General features: G+C 47.7%; 1 protein-coding gene across 1 annotated transcript in view; it reads right to left on the bottom strand.

The window, feature by feature from the left end:
- Clpb (caseinolytic mitochondrial matrix peptidase chaperone subunit B) overlaps window positions 1-24,437 on the bottom strand; it is a 126,986-nt gene extending 102,549 nt beyond the window's left edge. Inside the window, exons 1-2 of the mRNA XM_038328074.2 lie at window positions 23,973-24,437; window positions 20,821-20,872 (exon numbers count right to left, since the gene is read on the bottom strand). Coding sequence (XP_038184002.1) covers window positions 20,821-20,872; window positions 23,973-24,375 — 455 coding nt within the window. The 5' untranslated portion in view covers window positions 24,376-24,437. The remainder of the gene's footprint in view (window positions 1-20,820; window positions 20,873-23,972) is intronic.
- Between the last annotated feature and the right edge of the window lie 1,298 nt (window positions 24,438-25,735).

The raw sequence follows: 25,735 nt of genomic DNA, 5'->3' as shown, positions 1-25,735 counted from the left end.
GGCTGTCCTGCGAAAGACGCCACGCAAGGCTCCCGACCTTACCAGGAGAAGGACCTGCCTTGTCCCGTGGGATCCCTTTTGCAGGAGATGTCCTGTTTGAGGGAATTTTTCATACCCCTCTGTTTTTTTTGACCCAAAGACTTAGGGTCTATCCATTGCATCAGGCTATGGGTCCTTGCATAGACTTGCAAGAAGGGGACCTACAATTTGAGTCCTGATCCCCAAACACCCTTTTACAAAACCTTTTTAAATTGGGGCAATCTGACACCATATGTCCTTGACGCCTACGTTTTTTTTTTTTTTTTTTTTTTTTTTTTTTGCCAGCGTGGGAACAAGTAAACAAGCCCCCCATATACCCATGGTTTCTGAATACTGTGCTCCTGTTCCCCCCACCCCCTCTCCCTTCTTTCATTGTTTGCTGTTTGTCTGCATTCCTGGCATGTGATCTGGTCACACTGGGATTCTCTCTGCAATGGATCCGTTCTCTCCCACCCCGAGCTGCATAGGTGTTCTGTCCTCAAGCACCTGTGTGCTTGCCTGGTTTCTACAGTCTACTTCAAAATTTTTAGGTTGGTCAGCTGACACAGTTTCCTGGAAAAAGTTTTGTTCATCTGTCTGCTTATATATATGTGTAAATAATGTGGCCATGGTATGCTTATGTCTGTGTGTGTATGTGTGCCTGTTTTAAAATCTGTAAAACTTGTAACTCCAGATTACAACAGCTCTGGAAAAATACAAACACATGGATAGTTGCCATTTTTGGTTGAAGTCAAAACAAAAAACTCAGTGCCATCTTTGGTAAGAATCCCCATGTGTAAGCAGGATGGTGGCACACACCTTTAATTCCAGCAGTCGGAAGGCAGAGGCAGGTGGATCTCTGTGAGTTCAGGGCCAGCCTGGTCTACAAGAGCTAGTTCCAGGACAGGCTCCAAAGCCACAGAAAAACTGGGTCTCGAACACCCATGTGCGCTGGACCTACCAAGGAAGCAGTCCACCTCCAATATTCTTTGACTTACTAAAATAGTCCTTCTAATCTTTTTGCCTCTACTAGCATTGGTAAGCTGTAACTGATGTCTATAAACTATGTTTATAGACTATAAACTACATGTCTAAATTTAACTTACATGTCTAATTTGGATATACCCGACAGTAAATAGTACTGATTCTCAAGTGCCTCTACAGATCTGAGAGTAGTATGGCATTTAACAAAAGAGCTTCTTATGACAGAGACATGCCAGTTCCTGAAACATCCTATAGCTCCTCCAAGAAGATGTATGGTTACAGAAGACCTTCTGCCCTGGAAGCTTGCCTTTGGATATGGCAAAGCCACTCACACAGCACAATGTCTTCCACCTCACCAGTTTACTGGGCACTACACCAGGGGATTGAATATCTCCTCTTGCCAAGATAGGTAGACTGAACCCTATCCCCACAGGAAAATCTGCCAGGCCTCCTGGGCTCATCAGCTAAAGGCTAGTGCTGCTTCTAAGACTGGTGTTTGTCGAAGAGAAACTTGGAGAAACGGAGAGACTTGGGATTGCCTGTGAGCTGAAAAAGCTGTCTCACTTCTGCTCATTTACCTATCCCTCTCAGATCTGTCTGAGGGCATTTGATGGCTTAGGATACTGATAGCTCATTACTTTATTTGTTAAGTTTCCTGCTAAAAATACAGACAGGTGTGCCTCTTTCACAGGCTTCATAGTCCAGGATTAACAGTTTTCAGATGTATCTTCAGAGGTTCAGAGTTTCCAATTTTCTTTGTCTTCTAAAATGTTCATGCCTTTTAACCTAAAGCCATAGCCTTTTGCTATGACACCAAGATGTGCATCTGTTCCAGCTATCTTACAGATATCTGCAGGTTCCTGGGAAAAGTTCTGCTGCTGTATCAAGACATCTGGTCTTGTGAAAACTGTCTCCAGAGCCTATTCTGGCCCCGCCATTTTTAAGCGTATTTTACAGTCACTCCTCGGGTGTCCAGGTATCACCAGCTCCTGGGACTCAGCCACTGTTACCACCTCTTCTGGCTCAAATGGGCCTTACCCAGCAACTAAAATCTGGTTTTAAAAGGCATATCTGCTCTCCTATCATTCATTCACCCTTGCTTCTCCTGTGCAATGGGGCACTTCTCTGACCCATTCTTTCTGGGCGTTAATCACTCTTCCCATGGCTAGCCCCATTCACAGGGCTGATGAAACAATCTATTTTTTTTCTCCTAGCAACTTGTCTTCTCATCTCCCTCAAGGAACAGATGCCTGAGGTCTCCAGGATGGCAGTTAACTGGACGCCTCTCTAGCTACACCTCCCCTGAGTGTGAACCCACCAACTCCCAACTCTCCCCTCCCTTTCATCGCCACAGGAAGTAACCAGACTTGAGCGGGTGCCCCTGTATCCAAACAGTCTGGGATATTTGGTTGGAAGTGTCACCCCAGACCCTGGCATCCATATATCCAAAGAGCCTGGAATATTTGGGTGGAAGTTCCATCCCAAGTCCCCTCCCCTGGGAGTTGCCTCAGTCCAGACTCCATCCCTGAGAGAAAGCCTGCCAATCCATGACCCCTACCCAGAGATGCTCAAGATCACTCCCACAGGGTATTTAAACTGCACCCCAGGTAACAAACACATGGTTTTCGGGTCTTCCTTCCCGGCTCCTCTCTGGGGGGCTGGGAAAGCCATCTGGGAGTATCCATTAAACCTGGGCTTTTTCTAATTTGGTTTGATCTGATCTGATTTAGATTACTGCTTCGGCAGAGAAGTTTATTGGGGTGCAGAAACTTCTCACAGAGGACCTGGTTTGATTCTCAGAACCCACACAGTGGCTCCAAACTCCTGTAACTCCATTTCCAGGAGATTCTACATCCTCTTCTGACTTCCATGAGCTTTGAGCACACACACAGTGCACATACATGTACACAGGCAAAACAATCACAAACATAAAGACAAATAAATCTAAACTATAAAATGAAAACTGAGGAGTGGATTCCTAGTAGATTTGACACAGTGTAAGACTTCCAAAGAGAAGCTGGTTCCTTGTGTTTGCTGACTGTGGAAGGGAAGAGTCCTAGGCAGGCAGAGGCAGGTTTAAGTCATTCTGATTAACTAGCTCTTCACAGGGAAAGGAGAGACCACTCCACTTTTCTTCCTTTTTCTTTATGACCAATCAATACAATGCGGCTAGTGAACTTCAATCATGCATTGTTCCAAATGATTTCCGGATCAGGAACTGGCCCTCAGCTGCAGCTGGGAGGGGCTGAAGAATGGGAAGCCCTGTCCCACCTGCATGGAAGCACTGAGCCATGCAGACCCAATCATGATCACTATCTGGGCAACAGGACTCTGGTTGTAGATGCCCAGAAGGCCCTGTTTACAGTAATAACAGCACCAGGTCCTCTGTCTGAGCAAAGGCAAGGCGCCTGGGGCTAGAATCCCCAGGCAGCTTCCATCTGTGCCTTATCTCCCACCCAGCCAGAGATGGGGAGGTGGGGGAGGGCAGCAAAGAATGTTCTTGGAACCTAGCCTGGGCCTACAGATTTCAAGGCAAGGGTCTGATGCTCTGACTGCACAGGCACAGGCACAGGCACAGGGCCTCTTACACTGGCTATTTGAGCACCAGCCTCTAAAGCTCAGCTCAGGTCCCCTCCTCTAGGAAGCCCTCTAGGTGTCCTTGCTTCCAAGTGCCCTGCACTCTTATACCAGGCCAGTCTCAGGAAAGCAAACGAACAGCAAGAGCGAACACAGACTGGCGTGTGTACCACACCTCTAACTTCGATGAAGGGAATCTGCATACGTCACCCCTGGTTCTTTCCTACTACAGTTAGTTTCTGGAACCTAATGAATGCCCTGCAGAATCAGCAGTCCAAACTGAACTGAGCAGGTTCACAAGGCCTCTCTTGGAAAAGAGTGACCCAGAAAGGAGCCTGTCTCTGGCAGGCTGTGTGCCCATGGCAGGTCCAGCTAACCACTCAGAACCTTTCATCTCACCTGCCAGAACCTAACAGGAGTGTCCATATGTAAATGTGCATGGCATTTCAAAGGCAAATGCTGAAGGAGTTGATCCACATCCTAAATGATGCTCACTGGTTTAACAAAATAAAGCCCAATGCTGGGTGGCCATCCTATTCTTTACATATAACTATTATATACTAATGTGCACAGATTGCTATTGTTAAATTGTTAAACTTAGAAACCAGTTACAAAAATAGCAGCAAAAACTCCTTCACAGACCCTTTACATGTATCCACTTTAAGCTTTGATTCACTTGTTCCTATTGCTAATACATTTTACTTCCTTTCATGAGAATTAATTTCAGACATTATGCCCCTTAACTCCAAATACTTCAGCATGTATATTGGTCTTGGAACAACAACAGACTTCTACAGAATCACCAGCCATAAAGGCCAAAGTCTCAAAGAGAATCAACCAAGTGCAGACCAAAAATACTCAAAAATTCAGAAACTAAAAAAAAAACCCTGCATTTATATTGAACATATACAGTCATTTTTGTTGTCATTATTTCTTAAACAGTATAGAGTATGACAAATCATATGCACAGCATTTACACCAAGTCATATATAAGCAATCTGAATATGGTTTAATTATATAAGAATATATGTGTAGGTTTTATGTTAATACTATGACTTCATACATAAAGGGCTTGAGTATCTGCAGATCAGGGGACCCATGAAGGATCCGGGAACCAACTGATACAACAGAAGGAGCATTTGACCTCCTATTCTGCCTGTGTTCAACCGTCTACAGTTATCCTAACAGTTTCCACAGCATCCTAGCCCTGTGATCCGAACAGAAGACAGAATCAATAGAAAAATCAAACACTGTGTCTGTTGTTTCATCTAGAATAGTCCTTCAACCTTTCAGTCATCTTCATAAGACTGGCATTTTCTGCACAGTAGGGCAGTTTGTGTTTCCCACCAGCTTTGAGGTGCACTCCCTCATTCAGCACTGCGCATTCTCCCTGAGGACTGATGACTGCAGGACTCTGAGCCGGCGCTGATCCAGGCTTCTAGGCAGCTGGACAGACACATGCTTGGCAAACAGCTAAAACACAAGCCATGTGAGTGGAGGTCAGGGCAACAGTGCAACAGGAATGACTTTCTGGATGCAGAAGCAAGGAATCCTCTAATGATCTCCTGGGATCCCCTAAGGCGTCACCTCTGCACTCCAGGGAGATGTGCCTGGCTGAGATGGAGTGGAACATGAAAATACAGTAAGTGAGGGAGAGAAGTGACCCAGGACACCCTCATGTGACTACTTGGTCCAGACAGCTGAGGAGCGGGAAAGGGTTATGAGTGCCACCTACTGGCCCCAAAGCAGGACTCTGGACTGCAACTGTTTGCTAGGAAGCTTGCCACAACTCAGCAGTGAGAAACAGTAGTGGATCCACCACTTCAAACTGGACTGGCAACTGAACCACTACTGTCAAGCTCTATGTAGGTCCACATGTGATTTTCAGCGAGGAGCAGATTGGGCAAAGCTAACCATAAAACCTGCCTCTACCCGCAGGGGACAGCAAAGGGTCAGCCTTCCTCACTCAACAACAGAACTCACAAACAGCTTCTCAAAGCCATCCTCTGTGCTGGGATTGAGGGCCTGCAATGGACCAGACATAAACCTTGCTCATGTGAGAGAGCTCAGATTGAGTCTGGAAAAGGGGTAATGGACAGGTCCCCCAAACCTGAATAATGCATTAATTACCATGAGTCCTCTAAGGCGTCTATACAGGACAGCAACACTAACATCTTGGCAAACTCTTGGACAGCACTTTTGTTTTTTCAGTACTGGAGATTGAACTCAGGCCTCCTGCATGCCCGGCACGCACTCAATCACTGAGCTATACTCCCGGCATTGCTTACACATTTATTTATTTATTTATTTGTTTGTTTGTTTGTTTGTTTATTGGTAAATGTGTGTGTCTGAGTCCACATGGCCAGAAGACAGCATCGGATCCCTGAGAACTGAAGTTACAGGTGGTTGTGAGCTGCCTGATGTGGGTGCTGAGAACTAAACCCAAGTCCTTTAATAAAAGTAGTAGCATTCAATTATTCAGCCACATTCCCCAGCCTTTTTCACTTTCTAACAGATGTCCAAACTGCCTAGGAATTCATGCTGTAGTCCAGGCAGGCCTGCATCTGTGATTCTCCTGCCTCTGTGTCCTGGTAGCTAGGACTCAAATAGTGGAGTTCCACGGCTCCTCTTTCCTGTCTGACTGGTGTGTCCCGACACTCGACACTTACCATCTCATCTGATTCTGAGAACTAGACAAGAAAGCCCCCTCTCACCAGTGACCAGATCCCAAGGCCGTAAGTGGCAGCTTGGAACTGTAGCCCTTACAGCCCCCCACAGCACAGAGCCTGTTCTTTCTACATGCAGCCATGGGACAGCATATTCCCGCTGTTGGAGAGGACTATAGGTGGCAGACAGATAAAGCAGAAACCTCCACTGAGGTGATCTACAGGTTGGAGATACTGGGACTAGTTCCATTTCTTAGGGCTTCTCCCCTAAACAAACAAACAAACAAACAAACAAACAAACAAAAACTCTTCTGGTCTCAGCATGAGAACGCCCCCAGCCCATCTGTCTCCTCACTACCACCAACTTCACACATGCACACAGTGTCTGCAGTGGCTGGGCCTCTGCCCCAAACCAAGCTAAGCAAACAGATGTAATCGAATGTTTACAGAGTGCAAGCTGTCCTGACCAAAGCTTAAGAGATCACAGGAGTCCAGTGGGACGGGGCAAGAAAGCCAACATAGGCTCTAGAGAGGGTAACAGAAGCATACCCTCCCACAACGACAACAGTGCCACACTGGAGTCCATGGAGAATCAAAGGTTCACAGCCTTTTCATTAGAAAATGGCCAGGATATGGAGACTTGAAACCATAGCTTAGGAGCCAGACTTAGGTAGTATGACATGGCCCACGAGTATCTGCCTCCTAGTAGCACTTTCTCATCACAAGGAAATAGTCCTAGAGGATGGAGCTGCAGCCACACGAAGGGCTAGCACGTAGTGGCAAGCTCGCTGTGTCAAGTGTTATGGGAACGCTACCCATTTCATCACGGAAATAGTTACTGTTGTAAAAACTGTTTAAAGAATAAAGAGATTAATATAGTTGGAAAAAAATTTAAAAGGACAACATGGGCCTTGTTCATAATAACATACTGTTAATCATTTTCACACTGTGAAAACGTGTCTGTCAACTGACAGATGGATTAATCAAAAAGGCATGGAATATCGACACTGTGCCGCGACACAGGGGAACACTGGAAAGTGAAGCTGAGCTGAAGAAGTTAGAAACAAAATCCACAGACTGTGGGATCCCATTCATGTAAGGTGTCCAGAATGGGCAAATCCAGAGCGACAGGAAACAGACTAGAGGGTGCCAGGGCCTGTGGGGGAGGAAGGTGGGGGTGAGGAGATGTTCTAGAGTTAGACCATGTTAACTGCCCTATCTTATAAATGTATTAAAAGCTACTGAATTTTACATGCTAAAGGGGTAAATTTTCTGATACATGGTTATATTTAAAGAGAGAGGGAAAGAGAAAGACTAAGTGGATGAGTAGATGCTTGTTTAATCAAAATCTACTTCTTCTTCAGGAACATAGAGCACCTGAAGCTTAGGGATACGATAAATGAGCCTAAAATCCCGGCTGACCCAGGCACTCACCAGCCTAAGAGGAGATGTTGTCCTGCTTGCTGTATTCCGACTCCCGGAATCCCAGGTGCCTCCTCTAATTGTTGTACTTTACCACCCGTCCCTGCTCACTGTCCATCTGCAAAGCCTGGTCAAACACACAGCTTTCTGAGGAGGCCGGGGTGCTAACCCCAGACAAAAGGCCATTGAGATGGAAGTTTGAGACCAGCCTCAGAAAGCCTTCTTATGCAGGCTGGCAGGGCCTCCCATCCACATGAATGGAGACTCCTGGTCCAGCTGCTACCCAGGGCTGTGCTCTCCTACTGGGTAGTCTTTGGAGAAAAAACAGTACTTTAATCAAGTAATCAATCAACAGGCCAGACTCTATACTCTGTTCCTTTGGAGTGCTCAGACAGCCACATGTGGCCTGCTAAGGTGGAGGCAGAAGCTACCATCTAGTATACTCAAATAGGGTTCCAGCCAGGTGAAGAAAAACACATGCAACTGGGGAAAAAAAAGGGCAAGGAAGTGAATCACTTAGCCTTAAAGGTCTATATAATTTGGTAAGAAAGATGAGCATTCAGTATGAGCAACTGGGGAAAAACACAGGCTGTGGATGTATGTGGGCCTTAGTGTAGATCACAAGTGTTTACACTGGCTGGGGGACAACCAGAAGGAATGGAGTCTGTATAAGCACTGAGTTTCTCATCTGGAAATTGCATGTAACAGTTTATTCTGTAACATACTGGAGTTCACAGCCAATGAACAACTGCTGTTATTAGCCAGGGTGAGTTTTCTGGGGGAAGAGCTTGGGGTGGGCAATGAGGCATGGCCGGGGTCTAGACAGGCAGGAGAGCTTGAGAACGCTGCAAAGTCCTGGGCAGTTTATCCTTAGGAACCTGTGGATTCCAAATAAGCCGGGCAGAAATGGTTGTCCTGCTGGCCAGCTTCCTAAGAGGAAATGGGAACCTCTCCCTGGCTTCTAGCCTCACAGACATCCTAGTCTGTTAGATAAAGAGGGCTACTTCCCAAGTGGGTAGCTTTGAGAGATTTACTTAAGAACCCTTAACTTCCGTGTCATTATCTGTGAAGGCGGCTGTGTTACTGGCAAGGTTGTGATATGTTAATGTCACACAGCTGGTTAGTAAGTATAACAACAAAAGCAGACCCCAGGCCCTCTTATTCTATAACTCTTGAATTCTTTCTATAACATCATGGTGCCTTTCAGAGTCCTAGCATTCAGGACACCCGTGAAGGTTATATGAAAAACCTGGAGTCCTCAAGAAGCACAAACTATCAAATTACAGAGAGTGATGCTGTTCAGGCCTTGACCTCTGCTGGTCTGGGATCAAGATTTTGTTTCAATGCACTGCAAGCCACAAAGGCATTTACATATTTACTGATTAAGAGAGCAGGATGTTTTGGTTGCTCTGATGCCATCATTAATATCTTCCCATCCAGCCAAAATGATACAGCGATCAATAAACAGACAGCCTCTCCAAGGTCCAGAGACAGCCAAATGTATTTACCAGGCAGGGCTTCTGTTAATTAGATAAAACCCTCAGATCAATTCTTAGAACATTCACCTATGCTGTAGCTAAACACATTCGGGACACCTTGATCCTGGCATTCAGACAGCAAGTGCCTGGAGCTGGGGCATCAGGGGACAAGAGCCAAACCACACCATCAGTGCAAAGCTTGAATAAATGTGTTTACCCTCAACAAAGCCAGACCTGTTTTCTCTCCTGACTTGTACAATTATTTTTTCCAAAGCCATCTAGTAAACCAGTTTAATCCTCTATTTTCTAAAAGCATCAAACCAGAAACCAAAACAGTATGTCAAAATAAGTTCCAGATAACTGATAAATTTAGTATGCTTAATAATGAATTAGAGACAAGGTCTGGAATGCTACATAAATTGGGCTGGCTTTGAACTCAGAGATCTGCCTGCCTCTTCCAAGTGTAGGGAATTGCAGGCATGTGTCACCACATCTGGCTAAATGTAGCATGCTTTGGACCTGGAGAGATGACTTGTGCCCAGAACCCACATCAGGTGGTTCACAATTGGCTGTGATTTCAGATCCAGGGGATGTGACACCTCCGGCTTCTGTAACCGTACATCTACACATAATTAAAACTCATAAAAATAAACCTCAAAACAAACAAACAACAAAAAGGGCTGGCATTGAGGCAGAGGCAGATGGATCTCTGTGCCAGCCTGGTCTACAAGTTCCAGGACAATGTAATGATCTGTCTTGTCCCTTTAAGAGACAAACCCCGCCCACTCCCTCCCCCTTCCACTGAGGCAAGCAGATCTTCCTTCCAGCCCTTCCAGTTCTTTTCTTTCCTCTCTCCTGAACCTCAAGGTAGCTGCTGCTATGCCCTGCCTTCCTCTCTGTTCTTACTCCTTCTCCCTTTACCCCATTTCCCTTTCCCTTCCATAACCCACCAAATAAACACCCACTTTCCCTGCACGGGGTGTCTCTGTCTCTCTCACCTGCCTTGCGGCTCCCTGCCTGGGACCCATTGGCCCTCAAGGCCTATGGGTCTCTGGGGAAATGCAGCAGCATCTTACCACGGGGAACTCACTACATAGTAAGAGACTGTCTTGAAAAACAAAACAAAGCCAGGCCGTGGTGGCGCACGCCTTTAATCCCAGCACTTGGGAGGCAGATGCAGACCGGATCTCTGGGAGTTCGATGTCAGTCTGATTTAAAGAGCTAATTCCAGGACAGGTTCCAAAGATACAGAGAAACCCTGTCTCAAAAAAAAAACCAAAAAAAACAAACCAAAACAAAACAAATAAACAAGCCACCACAGAAAATAAAACAGACTTCAGTCTTTTTTTCAACTTAATTCCTCCAAATCCTCTTTTCAGAGTATGGCGACAGCATCTACACAGGAGCTCCAGCCAGAAAAATGGGGACTCACTCACATTTTCTGTCTGAATTAGAGCCCTAGTCATTCATTTGGCACCCGTCTGCTGAACACTCACTGTCAGGCACAAGCGCTGCTCCGAGCCTTACAGGAGCCCGGCCAGCTCTCCCCACCTGAGCCCAGGCACACACACCAGCTTCTGGACTCCTCCAGTTGCTTTTCTCTTCTTTTTTGGTGCCAGGGTTGAACCCAGCTTACAGAAGCAGGCAAGTGCTCTACTTGTGACCTACAACCAGCTCACAGCCATGTTTCAGCCAGTCTTCCCACACTACTATAGCTGCTGACCAACATGTTTTCTACTAAGCACTGAAACCTTTGAAAATTATAATCCACAAGCATATCCGTTTGCATCTTTGCTTTTTACATGCACACTGGCTTTAGAAAGCACAATGTGCTACGGTCTTTCCTTACAGCTCCCCATATCTCACACCACCCACCTTTGCTCTCTAGAGCTCTCTATTGCTTCTCCCTTTCAACACAGGATCATACCCTGTAGTCCAGGTTGGCCTCAAATTCACCGACCTCTTGCCTTTGGAATTCTGGGATTACAAGTGGGTAACAGCCATACCCAGCTCCACATCTTTTCCATCAAAAGGAGTCATGCCTGTTCAGGTGTCCCCTGTGCCAAACAAAGGACCCAGCAAATGACAAGCACTCAGTAAATGTCTGTCAAATGAACATATGGACTGTGAAAAGGGCAGGCAGCCATTAAAGGGCCAAAGCTTTCGCTACCAGGTTCTCTTCATTTGAGCCTGTTTGCTCTGATGAAAGACTAACTGGGGCCACATTAACATAGGCCCAGGTCTCATCAGTCCAGCGAAGGGAAGAGCAGGCAGGGTGCTCTCTCAGCGGTGTGATCTGAAGGAAATTCGATCTCCAGCAGAGAACAGGTTTCCCAACTCCGTCCCCCCAGCCAGACAGGTCCCACGTGGCTCTGCCTGAACGCAGACAGATGTGCTGCAGTCTGTCCCGGTGCCCTTGGTCTTGGGTGAGTGACTCAGTGTAGAAGCCAGGCTGAGGGTGGGGCTGGGCTGAGGGGGTCACCGGCTCTCACAGCTGCCCAGAAGGGTAAGGGCCAGCCTCCCTGCTTGAGGAGGAGCTGGGTAACCTAACAAAGTTTAAGTGCTTCAGGGAGAAAGGAGAAAATGGCTGCTGCTCAGGGAAGGGGAAGGAGAAGGAAGGAAGAAGAGTCCAGGCTTCCCGTGGGTCAGTGAGGACTGGAACAGGCTCAAGTCAGTCACTCAGTGCTCAGAACCAGACGGGAGAGGGACAGCAGACCCTGTCCTGACTCAAGGTGAAGGGTCGAGTTCATAAGCTCTTGTGTTGTTTTGGAGTTGTTTGGTTTTGTTTTGCTTTATTTTGTTTCGAGACAGTCTTGCTGGCCTCTAACTCACTGAATAGTGTTTGGTCGAAAGTATCACCCCAGCTCCTTAACACCCCTTTATACAAAAAAGTTCAGATTGCTTGGCTGGGAGCTTCATTCCAGCTCCTGGAATAAGCCCCCTCCCCAGGGAGGGTCAAGACCACTCCCACAGGCTATTTAAACTGCCCCCCAGAGAATGAACATGTGGTCTCTAGGTTTTGCGTGGTCTCCCCCTTTTTCTCTTCCCCCGGGAACATTTCATTAAACATGGGCATCTTTTAATTTGGCTTAATTTGGTCTGATTGGAATTATTTGCATCTGCAGAGAGGCTCATCTAAAATAAAATACCTAACAGATAGTATAGGCTGGCCTTGAACTGGAGAGCTTCCTGCCTCAGCCTGAGTGCTAAGATTACAGATTTGAACCAGTATGACCAGCTCAAACTCTTTAATACAAAGAAACGTGAAGCCAGTGAGATGGCTCTGCTGGCAAAAGTGCCTGCCATCAAGTCTGAGGTCCTGAGTTCAATCCCCAGAACCCATATGGTGAAGGAAAGAACTGACTTCCACAGGTAACCTTCTAACCTCCACATATATGCTGCAGCACCAGTGTGCCCAAACACATGCACACAAAACAATAAATAAAATGTAAAAAAGAATGTGTGGCAAATGGTAGGTGCTGACTTGTCCTTTTGATTAAGCAGCCCCCCTACATACTATTAGCCAGATTCTCATAAAGCAGTAAACAGTTCCCATCACTAGGCCCACACTCAAGCTGGTCCTGACTGGGCTGACAGAGGGGTCACTAGTTTTCCTGAACCTACTGACTGCATTTCTGACATTTAACCCTATTTCTCCAACCTGATCTCTTCCAGATATAAGCCTCAGACTCTCCCACATCACAGGAAAGATACACAACAGAAGGGGACAGAAGCAAATGAACCAGCTAGGAGGAATCAAAATGGGGGCATCAGAAGGCAGAATCTCCATTGAGCCTCAAAGACTGGCCTGGAGCAACAGCAGTGAACGGAGTTGGGGGGGGCAGCGGCAGGGAGTCTGCATCTGTTCCCCAGATTACAGATTCTGGGGTGAAGCTCCTCTCTTTAAGCAGAAGAGTCCTTCCCTGTCCTGAGCTCTCCTGAGGTTCTGGACTGAAGACAGGCGCTAAGGGAAGGTCCAGGCACAGGAACGACAGAGTCCAAGATGGCAAGAGTGTCCTAATATTATTCTCCAGGTTTGAGCTTTACTCCAAATATTGATGTCACTAACCATACCTATCATAAAAGTGGCAAAACAACTGTGTTAACTGGTTGGGGGGATTGAGACTAGAATTGTCTTGCTCCAGGCAGGCCTGTTGGACACAAACAGAGGCTAGCACACATACAGAATCAAGTAAAGAGCAGTGGAAGGCATCAGGGGAGTCAAGGGCACACACAGAAAAACTGAACAAAACTCCAGACCATTTCCTCCCAGTGAGGATATCAGGCCCTCCACCCCTGCTCCAGGCTGGCCTGCCAGAAGGATGACCTGCAACTGGGGCATTACATGTCTGTTTCCTTGAGGCCAGACCACTCTTTACTCCTTCCCATCTACAGCCCCCATGTGAGGCCATTTGCAGGGAGCCGATTTGCTGGCCACCATCACAAGATGGCGCCAAGCCCCTGCAGCGCCGAGTAAACAACTCCAAATTAGGCAAGGCTTTAGAAAGAACCTCCCGCAGGCATGACCCGTGTCCATTCCCCCTATATAAGCAGCTGCCGCTTAGTCCACGGGGCCCCTCGCTTCCTGCTCTCCCTTTAACCAAGAGGCTCCAATAAAGCGTGATTTGAGAAGAATCCTCGACTGGTGGTTGTTCTTCCCTGCTGGCCAGGGGGGTTCGCCGCAACTGGTGCCAGAACCCTGGGACGCCGGGACACCTTTCGGTCACCGGGCGAGGGGCCGTAGAGGATTCAGAACTCGACACGCGGAGCGGCGACGTCAGTAAGCAAGTCTCCCAGATATAGTGATTGCGGGAGTTGAGCCCTGGAGTGTACTGCCTCGCTTTTGTGGTAATTGTGATCTGTGTGTTCCTGTGTTGTTTTTGGTTGCGCTGCCATAAGCCTGGTCAAGAATGCCTCTGTTGTTGCGACCGCGCCTAGTTAGAATCGAAAGTAAGTCCGTTGTAGGTAAAGCGGCTTTTCTCTAAGAGGGAGATAAGACCGCCATAAATTAAGCAGCTCCCGGGTAGCGTGCCCGTACATAAGTGCGCATTATGGGCAACACTCATGGCGCTGGTCCTGGTACCATCGACCTGATTAGTCCCTTGCAGGCACTGCTTAAGCAACGTGGCCTGAAGGTCTCTCGGAGCACAACTGATATGGTCGTGAAGGACACTGACCAAAACGCACCGTGGTTCGCGGTCTCTGGGGATTTCACCTTGCCCTCATGGGAAAAATTAGGATGGGACTTGGAAAGAGCTAAACACGAGGACAAAATAGGCCGCGGCACTATGCCACTATGGCGACTAGTGAGGAACTGCTTATGAGGGGGTGATAATACAGATCTAATTAGAAAAGGTAGAGAGGCATTAATGACACACCAGGACAGCTTATCAGAATCGGAATTAAAAGGGGGAGACTTGGACAGGCCTAAAAGAAAAAAGGAAAAGGAAAAGGATCCAAAAGTTTAGCCCAAGGAAAAGGGCCAAAGAGAGCCCTTGGGCAGAGAAATATAATAATATATAAAATATAATATAATTTATAATTTATAATATAATATATAATATATAATATAATATATAAGAAATATAATCCCCCCGGGGCCAGAGAAGGGCCTGGGCAGCTGCTGGGTGAGTCTCGACCCACGGCGCCACCTTATGCGCAGGCAGCACAGCCTGACGAAGGCTATCATTTCATTAGCAGTAATACTTGGGCTCGTTTGGCCTCAGCTTTCCCAGTGTTTGAGGACACTGATACACATCATAGGTGGTATGAGCCGGTGCCCTACAAACAGCTGAAAGACAGTGCCGCGGCTAGGGACTTTGGGCCCACCGCAGACTATACCATTGCGTTGTTGCGCAGGCTCTGTACCCAGGTCCTAACACCCACAGACTGGATAGAGATTGCTAGGGCATGCCTGTCCAGAGGACAGTTTTTGGACAGTTTTTAAATCCTTGGCCGCTGACAAGGCACAGGTTCAGGTTCGGCTTAATGCACAAAATGGCCACCCAGATTGGACTGCCGAGATGCTTTTGGGACAAGGGCAGTTTGCTGGAAACCAAGTTAATCACCCTCTTGAGGTGTACCAGCAAATTAGTGATATTTACTTCCATGCTTGGAAGGTCCTACCCAATAAAGGGGAAATGACAGGCAATTTGACTAAGATCGTCCAAGGACCCACAGAGCCATTCGCAGATTTTGTGGCCAGGATGACTGAGGTCGCTGAAAAGATCTTTTACAAAAACAAAAACGGGAATAGCAGAAGCAGCGTCCCCCAGGGATAGAATTGCCTTGGCACTTTTTACATTTAATTTTCTAATTTTTGATGGTCAGGGCCGAACAGCGGCTGATAGACATGCTAACATGACCCCTGAAGATAAGGGAGTGTCTATTATGTGGAAAGATATGTTGGATAACAAATGATATGAACCGGATCCAGTCATTGCGAGATCCAGGGGAGCTGTTTGTGTTTTCCCACAGAGTCAAGAAGTCCCTCATTGGGTACCAACACGGCTGACAAGGAGCCTGAGACCAACAGCTGAAGATGAGGGCTGCAACAACATGGATGCTGATCCTGGCAATGAAGACAGCCCTGCTGAACGCGAGTCCAATGACATTATGGGCGGTAACGAGGGCCTGGCCCATGCCAATGCCTGTTCATGCTAACTCCTCCATATTGCCCACATTGTTTTCCACCTCCTGCTATCTGGAGGCACCCTGTCTGCCTAACTCAGACGCTAAGCAGGAGTTGTTTAATGCTACAAAGATAGCCCTAAATGGGACTATGTGCTTCTCCCTTGAGGGGAAGGGACCCTGCATAAGGCTTTTATGCAAAAACTTGACCAATTGGATGGATCCCCTGATGCAGAGTAAAGTTGGGATAGGGTTCCTGGGCGCAGCATTAGCCCAGGTGACTCAGGGTGCCACCTCAGGGTCAGGAGGGCCCAGTAATGCTACATCCATTAATGCTACTACCTTGGCCATGAGAGTGGAGTCCATGGTACCGTTGGGAGGTACATCCACCCCTAAAAATGCCACTCGTTTTAGGGCGTCACCACACTATGTTCCAGATTTTTCATTTCCACCCACATTTACGGCCTGCCAAGCTAAGACTTGGGAAAAGACACAGGTTGCCTATGGGTTCTCCCTATCCCCGTCTATGAGGAGATACCTTTATAATCAGTCTAATCAAAATTCTACTATTGGGTCAGGATGGTCCTGGTATCAATGGTTGCTCTCTAATGAGATGGGAGCCACTGCAGATATCTCAGCCCTGGCGACGCTACAATTAACTAGGACTTGGCTCCTTAATGTTTCTGGTAGCATATCAGAGTCACTGGGCTGGAGAGATGGCTCAGCCGTTAAAGGCTAGGCTCACAACCGAAAATATAAGAGTTCATAGCCATGGCTGATCAGGGGCAAACGGCAACCACAATTAACGACGTGGTTTCAAGAACAGCTGATACATTAGAAACCCAGAATAAAATCAACAATCATATCCTTTCTGGCATAATAGCTGCCAATCAGAGGATAGATTATGTGCAGACCCAGGTGGATGAATTGACCCATCTGGTCCAGATCGGATGTGTCTCCTATCAAAAACATGTGTGCATTACTTCTCTTGTCTTTAACAACTCCAGGAATGAGTCACGAAGAATTGGGGAGTATCTAGCAGGGAACTGGTCGCGGGAAGCGGAGCTGTTACTCCAGAATCAATTGTTTCAGATCACTATCCTGAATAATACTCGTGTCCAGCCCATCACCCTTGAACAGTTTTCTGATTGGCTATATTCCGCTCTCTCCTTTTTTAAAGAATGGGTGGGGGTTGGGATATTTCTGGCATGCTGTCTGGGAGGATGCATGGTCTGCTTGTGGCTGATTTGCCGTCTTCGAGCCCAAACAAATAGAGATAAGGTTGCTATCCTACAGGCCTTAGCCACTTTGGAGTGTGGTGACTCTCCCCAAATATGGTTATCGGTTCTTAAGAACCAGTAGGCATTTGTCCTGCATAGCCTTTGCACCCCTATAGGGCTAGTTCTCATTACACCAGGGAAGGTATGCTGAGACAACGCTTGAGATACTGCCTTTGCACCTCCTAGGGGTTTGTCCCATTGCACAGGAGAAGGAGTACCACAAGCCTGGGCCTCCCTTGATCGGCCCCCACATCATGAGGTAGGAGCCAGAACAGGAATAAGACCCCTTGTTGCCTATCCTGCTATAAAAACAAAAAGGGGGAACTGCAGGGAGCCGATTTGCTGGCCACCATCACAAGATGGCGCCAATCCCCTGCAGCGCCGAGTAAACAACTCCATATTAGGCAAGGCTTTAGAAAGAACCTCCCGCAGGCACGACCCATGTCCATTCCCCCTATATAAGCAGCTGCCGCTTAGTCCTCGGGGCCCCTCGCTTCCTGCTCTCCCTTTAACCAAGAGGCTCCAATAAAGCGTGATTTGATTAGAATCCTCGACTGGTGGTTGTTCTTCCCTGCTGGCCAGGGGGGTTCGCCGCAGCCATTCCTTTCCTTTTGTTGTTTTTTCTGTTGTGTTTTTCGAGACAAGGTTTACTATGTGTAGCCTTGGCTGGCCTGGAACTTTGTATTTCTGGCTACCTAGAACTCAGAGATCTGCATCTGCTAGGATTAAAACTGTGCACCACCATGCCCAGCCACTCATTCCTTCTTCAGCAAGTGCTCTGAGTGAGGAGAGAAAATGATAGAAGTCTTCCTCAGCTTGGCCTCCTCCTCAGACATCTGCCTTCAGCCTTTTCCCATTTCTTCCAAAGCAGCCCTAACTGGTTCAGTTCCCTGCTCAAAAGCCTCCTAAACCTACCTACTGCTCATAGGAAGAGCATTCAAAACCCTGACCCCTGGCCAGGGCAGCCAGGCATATTCCCACCACATCACCACTCACCTCTGCTCTCATACCCTGCTTAAGTCCTGGGCCTGGCAGTCAGTCCACATTGCCAGGCCCTTGCCCAGCTTGTCCCAGCTCTGGGGACAGCATGAGATGGGGGCTGAGGAGAGCCCGCGCCTCATTCAACTGATTACCAATAGAAGGGGATAAGGAAAGGCAGGCTAAAGACACGCTTAAAAAGCTCCCAGATATCACCCATAGTATTTAACAGTCCCTACAATTCTGAGTCACATACTAGAAATCCAACCACTTTCTGTATGCCGTTGAAAGGTATTTAGTTGTCATTACAGAAATGCATATTAAGGGACTGAAGAGATGACTGAGTGGTAAAAAGCACACACTGTTCTTCAGGTAGTTCACAACTGTCTGGGGGTCTGACACCCTCTTCTGGATTCTGTGAGCACCTGTACACACAGGGGCACACCTTTCTTCCCCTTTACATACACAATCTAAAAAATATAAGTGTATTCAACAGGGTGAGTGCACATATTCCAGTACTAGGAAAGCAGGGGTGGAAGGAAGGAAGGAGAGGGAGAAAGGGTATTCACCTGCCTGCAATCACAGCACTGGGAGGCCAAGGCAGGAAGATCATGAGTTTTGGATCCCTTTCCGGACCAAATAGCAAGAATCTCCTCAAAAACAAAAAAACCAACCCCCAAAACAAGACAACAATAAGAAATCCCAAAGGCCGAGGCTCAGCTGGTAGGTGCCTTCCCAGCATGCACAAAGTCCTGGTTTGATCCTCAGCACCATATAAGATGGATCATGATGGTGCATACTTGGGATCACATCATTCAAAGGTAGAGGCAGAAGGATCAGAAGTTAAAGGTCATCCTTGGCTATGTAGTGAGTTTGAGGCCAACCTGGGTAGATGAAACTGTGCCTCAAAAAACCTAAAACTAACAAAACAAAACAGAAAAAACCCTCGTAAATTTTTGAGCTAAAATGACCCTTGAAGAGTGTCAGCCTCCCCAGCTTGGCCTACACTGGGCTTGGGGGAGGGAAGCTGCCAGCTGGCAGCTTCTGGCAGTTATCAACAGGTGATTCCGGGATCACCAAGCAAGTTTCGACTCCTCGCTTCCCTGTAATGAGGCTCTGGAAAGCAAGGCACGTGTCTGGGGCATGAAGATGCCACACGCAGCTGCAGTTATGAATGGCTCTTATAACAATATGACATCTGCGCTTGGCTTTTAAGATGCATCATCACATGTTTATTAAACTATTGCTCCATCATATTTATTTGGCTACAAAACAACTCCCAGCCCATATTTCCAAAAGTGGTTTATTAAAACTAAGCCTTGAACATTAATACTCAAAAGCACCCTTGAGAATCAATAACGCTGCTGCAGATAGAATGAAAGGGAATCGAAGCCGTAAGTCTTAGTAGAGCGTGGCTGCCTTTCCACATTTTCTTTTATGCTCAAGCATCTGGAGTGGAGAAGTACACCCAGGGTTCAGGGTATGCAGGGACTCCAAATGCTGACCTGACTTCCTCTCTAAAATGTGAACACAGCACCATGCATGGCTGTCCACACCTAGAATCCTAGCACTTAGAAGGCTAAGGCAAGAGGAATGAAAGTTCAAAGCCAACCCGGATTCCTTAACAAAATCTATCCTCAATAAACAAGAGTTATGGGCCTGGAGGAATGACTCCAAAGTTAAGAGCACTGGCTGCTCTTACAGGGGACCTGGTTTTGATTTCCAGCACCCACACGGCAGTTCACAACCATCTGTGACTCCAGTTACAGAAGAGCCAATGCCCTCTTCTTGCCAAGAGCACTGCATGCACATGATGCACAGAAATACCTGTGGGCAGAATGGCCATAATATAAAATGGAAATAAAATTAGCTGGTCATGGTGGCGCACGCCTTTAATCCTGGTACTTGGGAGGCAGGGACAGGCGGATTTCTGTGAGCTTGAGATCAGCCTGGTCTACATAGTGAGTTCCAGAGCAGCCAGTACTACATAGAGAGATGCCACAAAATAAATAAATAAGTTAAAAAACAAACTTAAACTAAATGAACAAACAAAAACCAAGGTCTGGAGAAGCAACTCACTGGTAGAGTAATTGCCAAGAACGTTTAAGACCTGTTCAGATTCAGAATGGCAAAAACAAAGACAAACCACAACACCAAAAACAAATATGTGAGGTAAAAGAGGGGTCCCATGAACACTTAGATTTATTTGAAGGGCAATAAGGCCAAGGTAAGGCCCAAGAGGGATGACTACTGTCTCTCAACAACAGACCACAACTGCTGCTTGGCCCAGGTCCACTCTCAGCATTGTCCTTCCTGCACACCGCCCAAGGCTTCCAGCTCAAGGAGCCAGCCTCTGTGCAAAACACACCCCACTCCATTGGAGAACTGGGTGAGCCACTGAAGCTGAAAAACTACAGCCTGCCTCTGCTGGAGGCCAGCATGCCTCAGCCTCTAAGCAGGCCTTCCTAGTCACAAGCTTCTCTAAGGATACCCATCCATCCCAGGTCCAGGCAGCAAACATTAATACATGGTCACTTCCACGGAAGAACAAGAACAAACTGTAAAATTCACAGGGTCCATGAACTCCAAGCCATTGCCACCAAACACTGAGATGTTTGGGTGCCCTCATCCATACTTAAAATATATAAAGTCTAATCTGGGCCAGGGGAGCCTCTGACTGTGGCTGCAGCGAGCCCTTGGAAAACAAACCCAGGATAGGAAAGGCTTTTCTCTAAAGCTCTCTCTGCTCAGCCCTTCTGGGTAAGACAGTAGGTCTCTGGTACTCACCTTTTGACTTCCTGCACATTGTTGGCACGGGCAGCTTCCATCAGCGCTGCATCTGAAAAGAGATGGGTTACTGGTCAGACCCTGCTAGGACCTACCCCTCAGAGCTGAGAGGAAGTCCAGCAAGTCAGTGAAGTTCCTTCCAGAGTGAAAGGCTCATGAGAAGACTGAGCCCTTTTTCCCCTGGGAAAATCCATCCCACCTCTGCTCTGGGGATGAGGCAGATGCTGTGCCAGTTCCCCCACTGTTCCCAAGCACTAAGACTTGGGTGTGTGGGTCTTCCTAAGAATGGAAAGAACCCCAATCGGAAGTCATGGACACTGGGGTCCAAGGCACTTGGCCATTGCTCTCTGCAGCCCTTTTTCAAGCAGCTTCTCATGGTGTTTAGACAGACAGTAACTCTTGTCAGCCTTACAAGGATGCCAAGGAGATAAAACAAGGACTGAAAAATCTCCAAAATTCTTAGTACAAGCCCAGAGAAAGGAGACCCAAACTGTTCAGTGAGATCCCTGAGGACCCAGGCCTAGCTAAAGCCTGCCCTGGCTGTTGGCACCACCTTGTGGCCACTTGGAAAAACTCACAAGTCAACAGCAGAGGCACAGTTGACAGTCTCTGTGCCCAGCATGACTCTGTTGGCCACTAGGCTGACTTCTGCCCAGGCCTCAGCATTTAAGCCATGAGACCCACTAGGTAAGAGAAGTCACTAGAGTTGGAGACAAGCCGAGCCCAGCGCCAGTCCCAGCACTAATGATTGCTCTGTGTGTGATTTGTAGACTCCTGAGCTGCAGTCTGTGTGAAGAGGGATGAGACCCCAGCAGCAGGGTTTTTGTCTTTTATTGTTTGTGGAAGGGTTTCTCTGTGTAACCCTGACTGTCCTGGAAATAGCTCTTGTAGATCCGGCTGGCTTTGAACTCACACAGCTCTGCCTGCCTCTGCCTCCAGAGTGCTGGGATTAAAGGCGTGCGCCACCATGCTCAGAGATACCAGTTCTCTACCTACTAGCCTATGACTGGGTCTCTGACTAGAGCCAGGTCTGTCCTATTCGTCTCACGGATTCTCTTTCTGGCTTGTAGCTTTTTTGTTTGTTTGTTTGTTTTGTTTTGTTTTTAGGTAAGACCTCACTAGCCGTGGCAGTCCTGAAACTCAAAGAGACCCACGTGCCTGCGTCTCCAGTGCTGGGATTAAAGGTGTGTGCTGTCACGCCTGGCTCTAACGGACAACCTCCAGCTGGGAGAGGGAACCAGTCCTTCCCATCTGCACTCCCTCCTTCTCCAAGGTCACAGAGGAGGGCGGAAAGAGCTGTAACCTAGGGCATTCTGGGCTCACAGACTTTCCTTGGCTTTCCACTACCTACAGCAGAATTCATCTTGGCTCCTGAAGGGACCTGTTTCTCAGAACATTGAACTAAAGGACTCTGCTCAAAATCCCCTATCAGGCAAGTGAGAAGGGCCAGAGCAGGCCACAGTTTGAGTCAGCTCATTACGTGGACACTGCTGACATTCATGTGCCACAGAGTCCAGCCTAGAGCCCTGAGGAGCCTCTCAGACCACAGTTCAGACACATTTCCCCTGTTCTTCAGTGTCTGCTCACGAACCTTCATGCTCTAGATTGCCTGCAGAATCCTACACACTCCTGCCTGGCATGCAGGGCCAATTTCTCTTCTCTCACTTCATGCCAAAGACTCGGTCTTCCAACCTCATTGGTCAAACAGCTCGCTCCCCCACATGAAGCTGGCTGAAGTCTAGGTATGGAATACAATCCCACCCCAAGCACATTTGTTAAGTATCTCCTTCTACAAGCCACACACTTGTGGACAGATATTTAGTATTAGGGAAATACTAATAAAAGTAAGATGCAGACCTGGCCATCATGGGGTGCACACACACACACACACATGCATGCACTTATATTTCCTGTGTTACCCTTCAGAACTCAAGTTCAAATTCCTCACCTTCCAAAAATTGCCCATCCTCCAGGAAGGCTATCCTGACCCTGATAGCTCTCTGACCTTCTTTAATACTCGCTAGCCCTGCATGGTCAACTGCCTGCACTGTCCCCTTAATTGGCTTGGTTTAAAGTTGGGGCTTTCTGAACACCTAGCCCCAACCTAAGTGGAGAGAACGCTACCTCCATGCACACACGAGCTGCGAGTCAATCATATAATCACTGTAGGTTTAAGCTAGAAGAGCCCTTCTTCAATACCCTCAGTAGTAGCGAAGAACAAGAGTTCAGCTTTCCAAAGAGCGTGAGACAGTACAAAACAAGATCCTGGTGTCCTCATTCCTCATCCAAAGCCCTTTCTTCTCAGGTGGCCACATCTTACTGAACAAACAAATGAAAGTCAAGGCAGTGTCCAATCTTGCTCAGCAATCTGAGTTTGGGGTGCATGGAACCCACCAGCACCATGCTTTAACAAGTTCCTCACCGGCACCTGAGAACCTGACGTGTTGGGCTCAGCCACTTTAGCTCCTGCTGTATTTAGGTAAGAAGCCAGTCCGGGTTAGCTACCTCCACCTCTTAGCCTATCCCTCCTGCTCCCAGTCTCCAGAGAGCTACCTTCCTTCTGACAACTACCTGTCCCCTAGGCTCCACCCCCACCCCCAACACAATGTTCAGCTCACCTTAAGCACAACACTAAGCATAAAGAACACTAAGGAATTGCTGAACAGACTCTGAACTCCAAGAGAGGTCAAAACATCAGTCTTAGCAGAGTACTAAGAAATTGCCTTCACTATACAGTGGGGAAACTAAGACCACAGAGGAGTATGGGAGTCAAGCTAGCATCAGAACCAAGGGTCCTCCTTCCTCGGGCCTTTCTACAGGCAAACATGTAGAGGTGTTGCTAAGCTACTGGTGCTTCCTGGAGACCTCTTGTAAAACTAATGGACTAGGCTATAATTAGACAGTCACTCCAATGTCCCCATTATACAGATAGACAAACTGATGTAGGGGACTACACCTACAATGGCAAATTATGTAACTGCAAGCAGTGAATTTTCCAGGACAACATGTTGCCTCTGGCAGCAGATAGGTACCTGGGTCTCTCCATGGATAAGATAAAGCGGGTCTGAATTTACAAACACCATCAACTCTCCAAAGGAGTCAGGACCCACCCCCACACCTCTCCCTTGAACCCAGACAGGCCCCATAATCACCCTTGTTGGAAGGACTCTTGCTGTAGCAATGAACCACCAGCGCCGTGGCCAGGGCCCACATGCCCAGTCCTGCCTTGTTGGGGACCCCATTCCAGCTGTCCTGTCCGGGCAGTGTTTCTTCGGGGCTAGGACCGTGTCCCCACGAGGCGGCGGCTAGGCAGGAGATCTCGGTGCGTTCTCCACGGCGCCCCCCGGTGGCTGCCCCCCGTCCGGGGAACGAGATAGAAGATGCTCCAGGGCGCACCCAGGCGGCAGCTTTCAGCCGCTGCGGCTCTCCCCGGTCTGCGCTGCTTACGCTCCGGCCGTAAGCACTTCCGCGGCTTTGGAACGATGGAGACTTGAGTAACCCTAGGAAGAGCCGCGGCGCCGGCGCGGTTCGCCTCAACACCGCGGACAACATCATTACACCTGCTTCTATAACCCCTTGGAGCCGGCCCCTGTGCAAGCCACGACCAACATGGCTGCCGCGGCGCGTTCGAAGACGCCGCTTATGGGGTGGGACTGCGCACTACCTCACGGGAGTGGTAGTCCACAGCCCCTGATCTTTCCCTAGCTAGAGAATGAACAAACTACATTTCCCTGAGGGCTGTGCGATGACGTCACAATGACCGCTAACTTAGAGGTCTTAGGAGAATGTTGGGAAATGAAGTTCGGGTAGAGGGGCGTGGCAAAAAGAAAACTCTCTGGTGGGGGCGTGGCAATTAGAATCCAAGATTCCAGAACAGGTGTGTGTGTTGTTGACACAGAGTTTTAATCCGCTTTTGGAAGGTGGGAATTTGGGAGTTTGGAGTTCAAGGTCATTTTGGTCTAGGTCAAGACGTGTCAATCCTAGAACCAGTTCCCTAGTTGAAACACACCACGAAATTTCTCACTAGTGTTTAAATAAAATTGTATCTTCGGCCAGGCAATGGTGGCGCTTGGCTTTTAATCCCAACACTCGGGAGGCAGAGGAAGGAAGATCTCTATGAGTTCGAGGCCAGCCTGGTCTAACAAGCGAGTTCCAGGACAGCTAGGATTGTTAAACAGAGAAACCCTGTCTTGAAAAACCAAAGTAAATGGAGACTTGTTAAGTAAACTGTACCCCTCCCCCACCTTTGTTTCAGGTTGGTAAGGCTTTTTAGAAAGACGCCTGGCGTGCTCCCTTCACCAGCACACACACTAAAAATGATTCCTAGGGTTGGGCACAGAGGCTCAAGCAGACCTCTGTGAATTTGAGGTCAGTCTGCTCTATATACTGAGTTCCAGGACAGCCAAGGCTAGGCAGAGAGACCTCCTCTCAAAAGAATACATACATACATATATACATACATACATACATACATGCATGCATACATACATACATATATTAAAGAAAGGGAGATCCTTAGACTTTGCAGCAAGTGTATTTACTAGGTGAACCATCTTGTTTAAGTGTTGTGTAATGGTGAATCTGTGAATTATGCTACAATATATTTATTTCTTTTGTAGTTGGTAGACAACCATTTGCATACCTGTGTCTGGCTTATTGTATCTCACAGAACTACAGAAATAGGTTTGGGATCCTCTGAGGAAAGCTGTCCTTCCTACTGGGTTGTTCCTGATCTAGAGGCTACAGAGAAAACCCTGCTCTCCCTGGTCTTACACTAGAGCCTCAACCCTTTGGTTTCCTTCTGTATTAGTGCTACACTGTTAGGTATGCACTCCTGTGTGTGTGTGTGTGTGTGTGTGTGTGTGTGTGTAAGATTTCATTTCTTTTATGTGTATGAGTGTTTGCCTACATGTGT

The sequence above is a fragment of the Arvicola amphibius genome, chromosome 1 (assembly GCF_903992535.2).
Source record: "Arvicola amphibius chromosome 1, mArvAmp1.2, whole genome shotgun sequence".
Taxonomy (NCBI): Eukaryota; Metazoa; Chordata; class Mammalia; order Rodentia; family Cricetidae; genus Arvicola; species Arvicola amphibius.
This window is presented reverse-complemented; position numbering and strand designations above follow the sequence as displayed.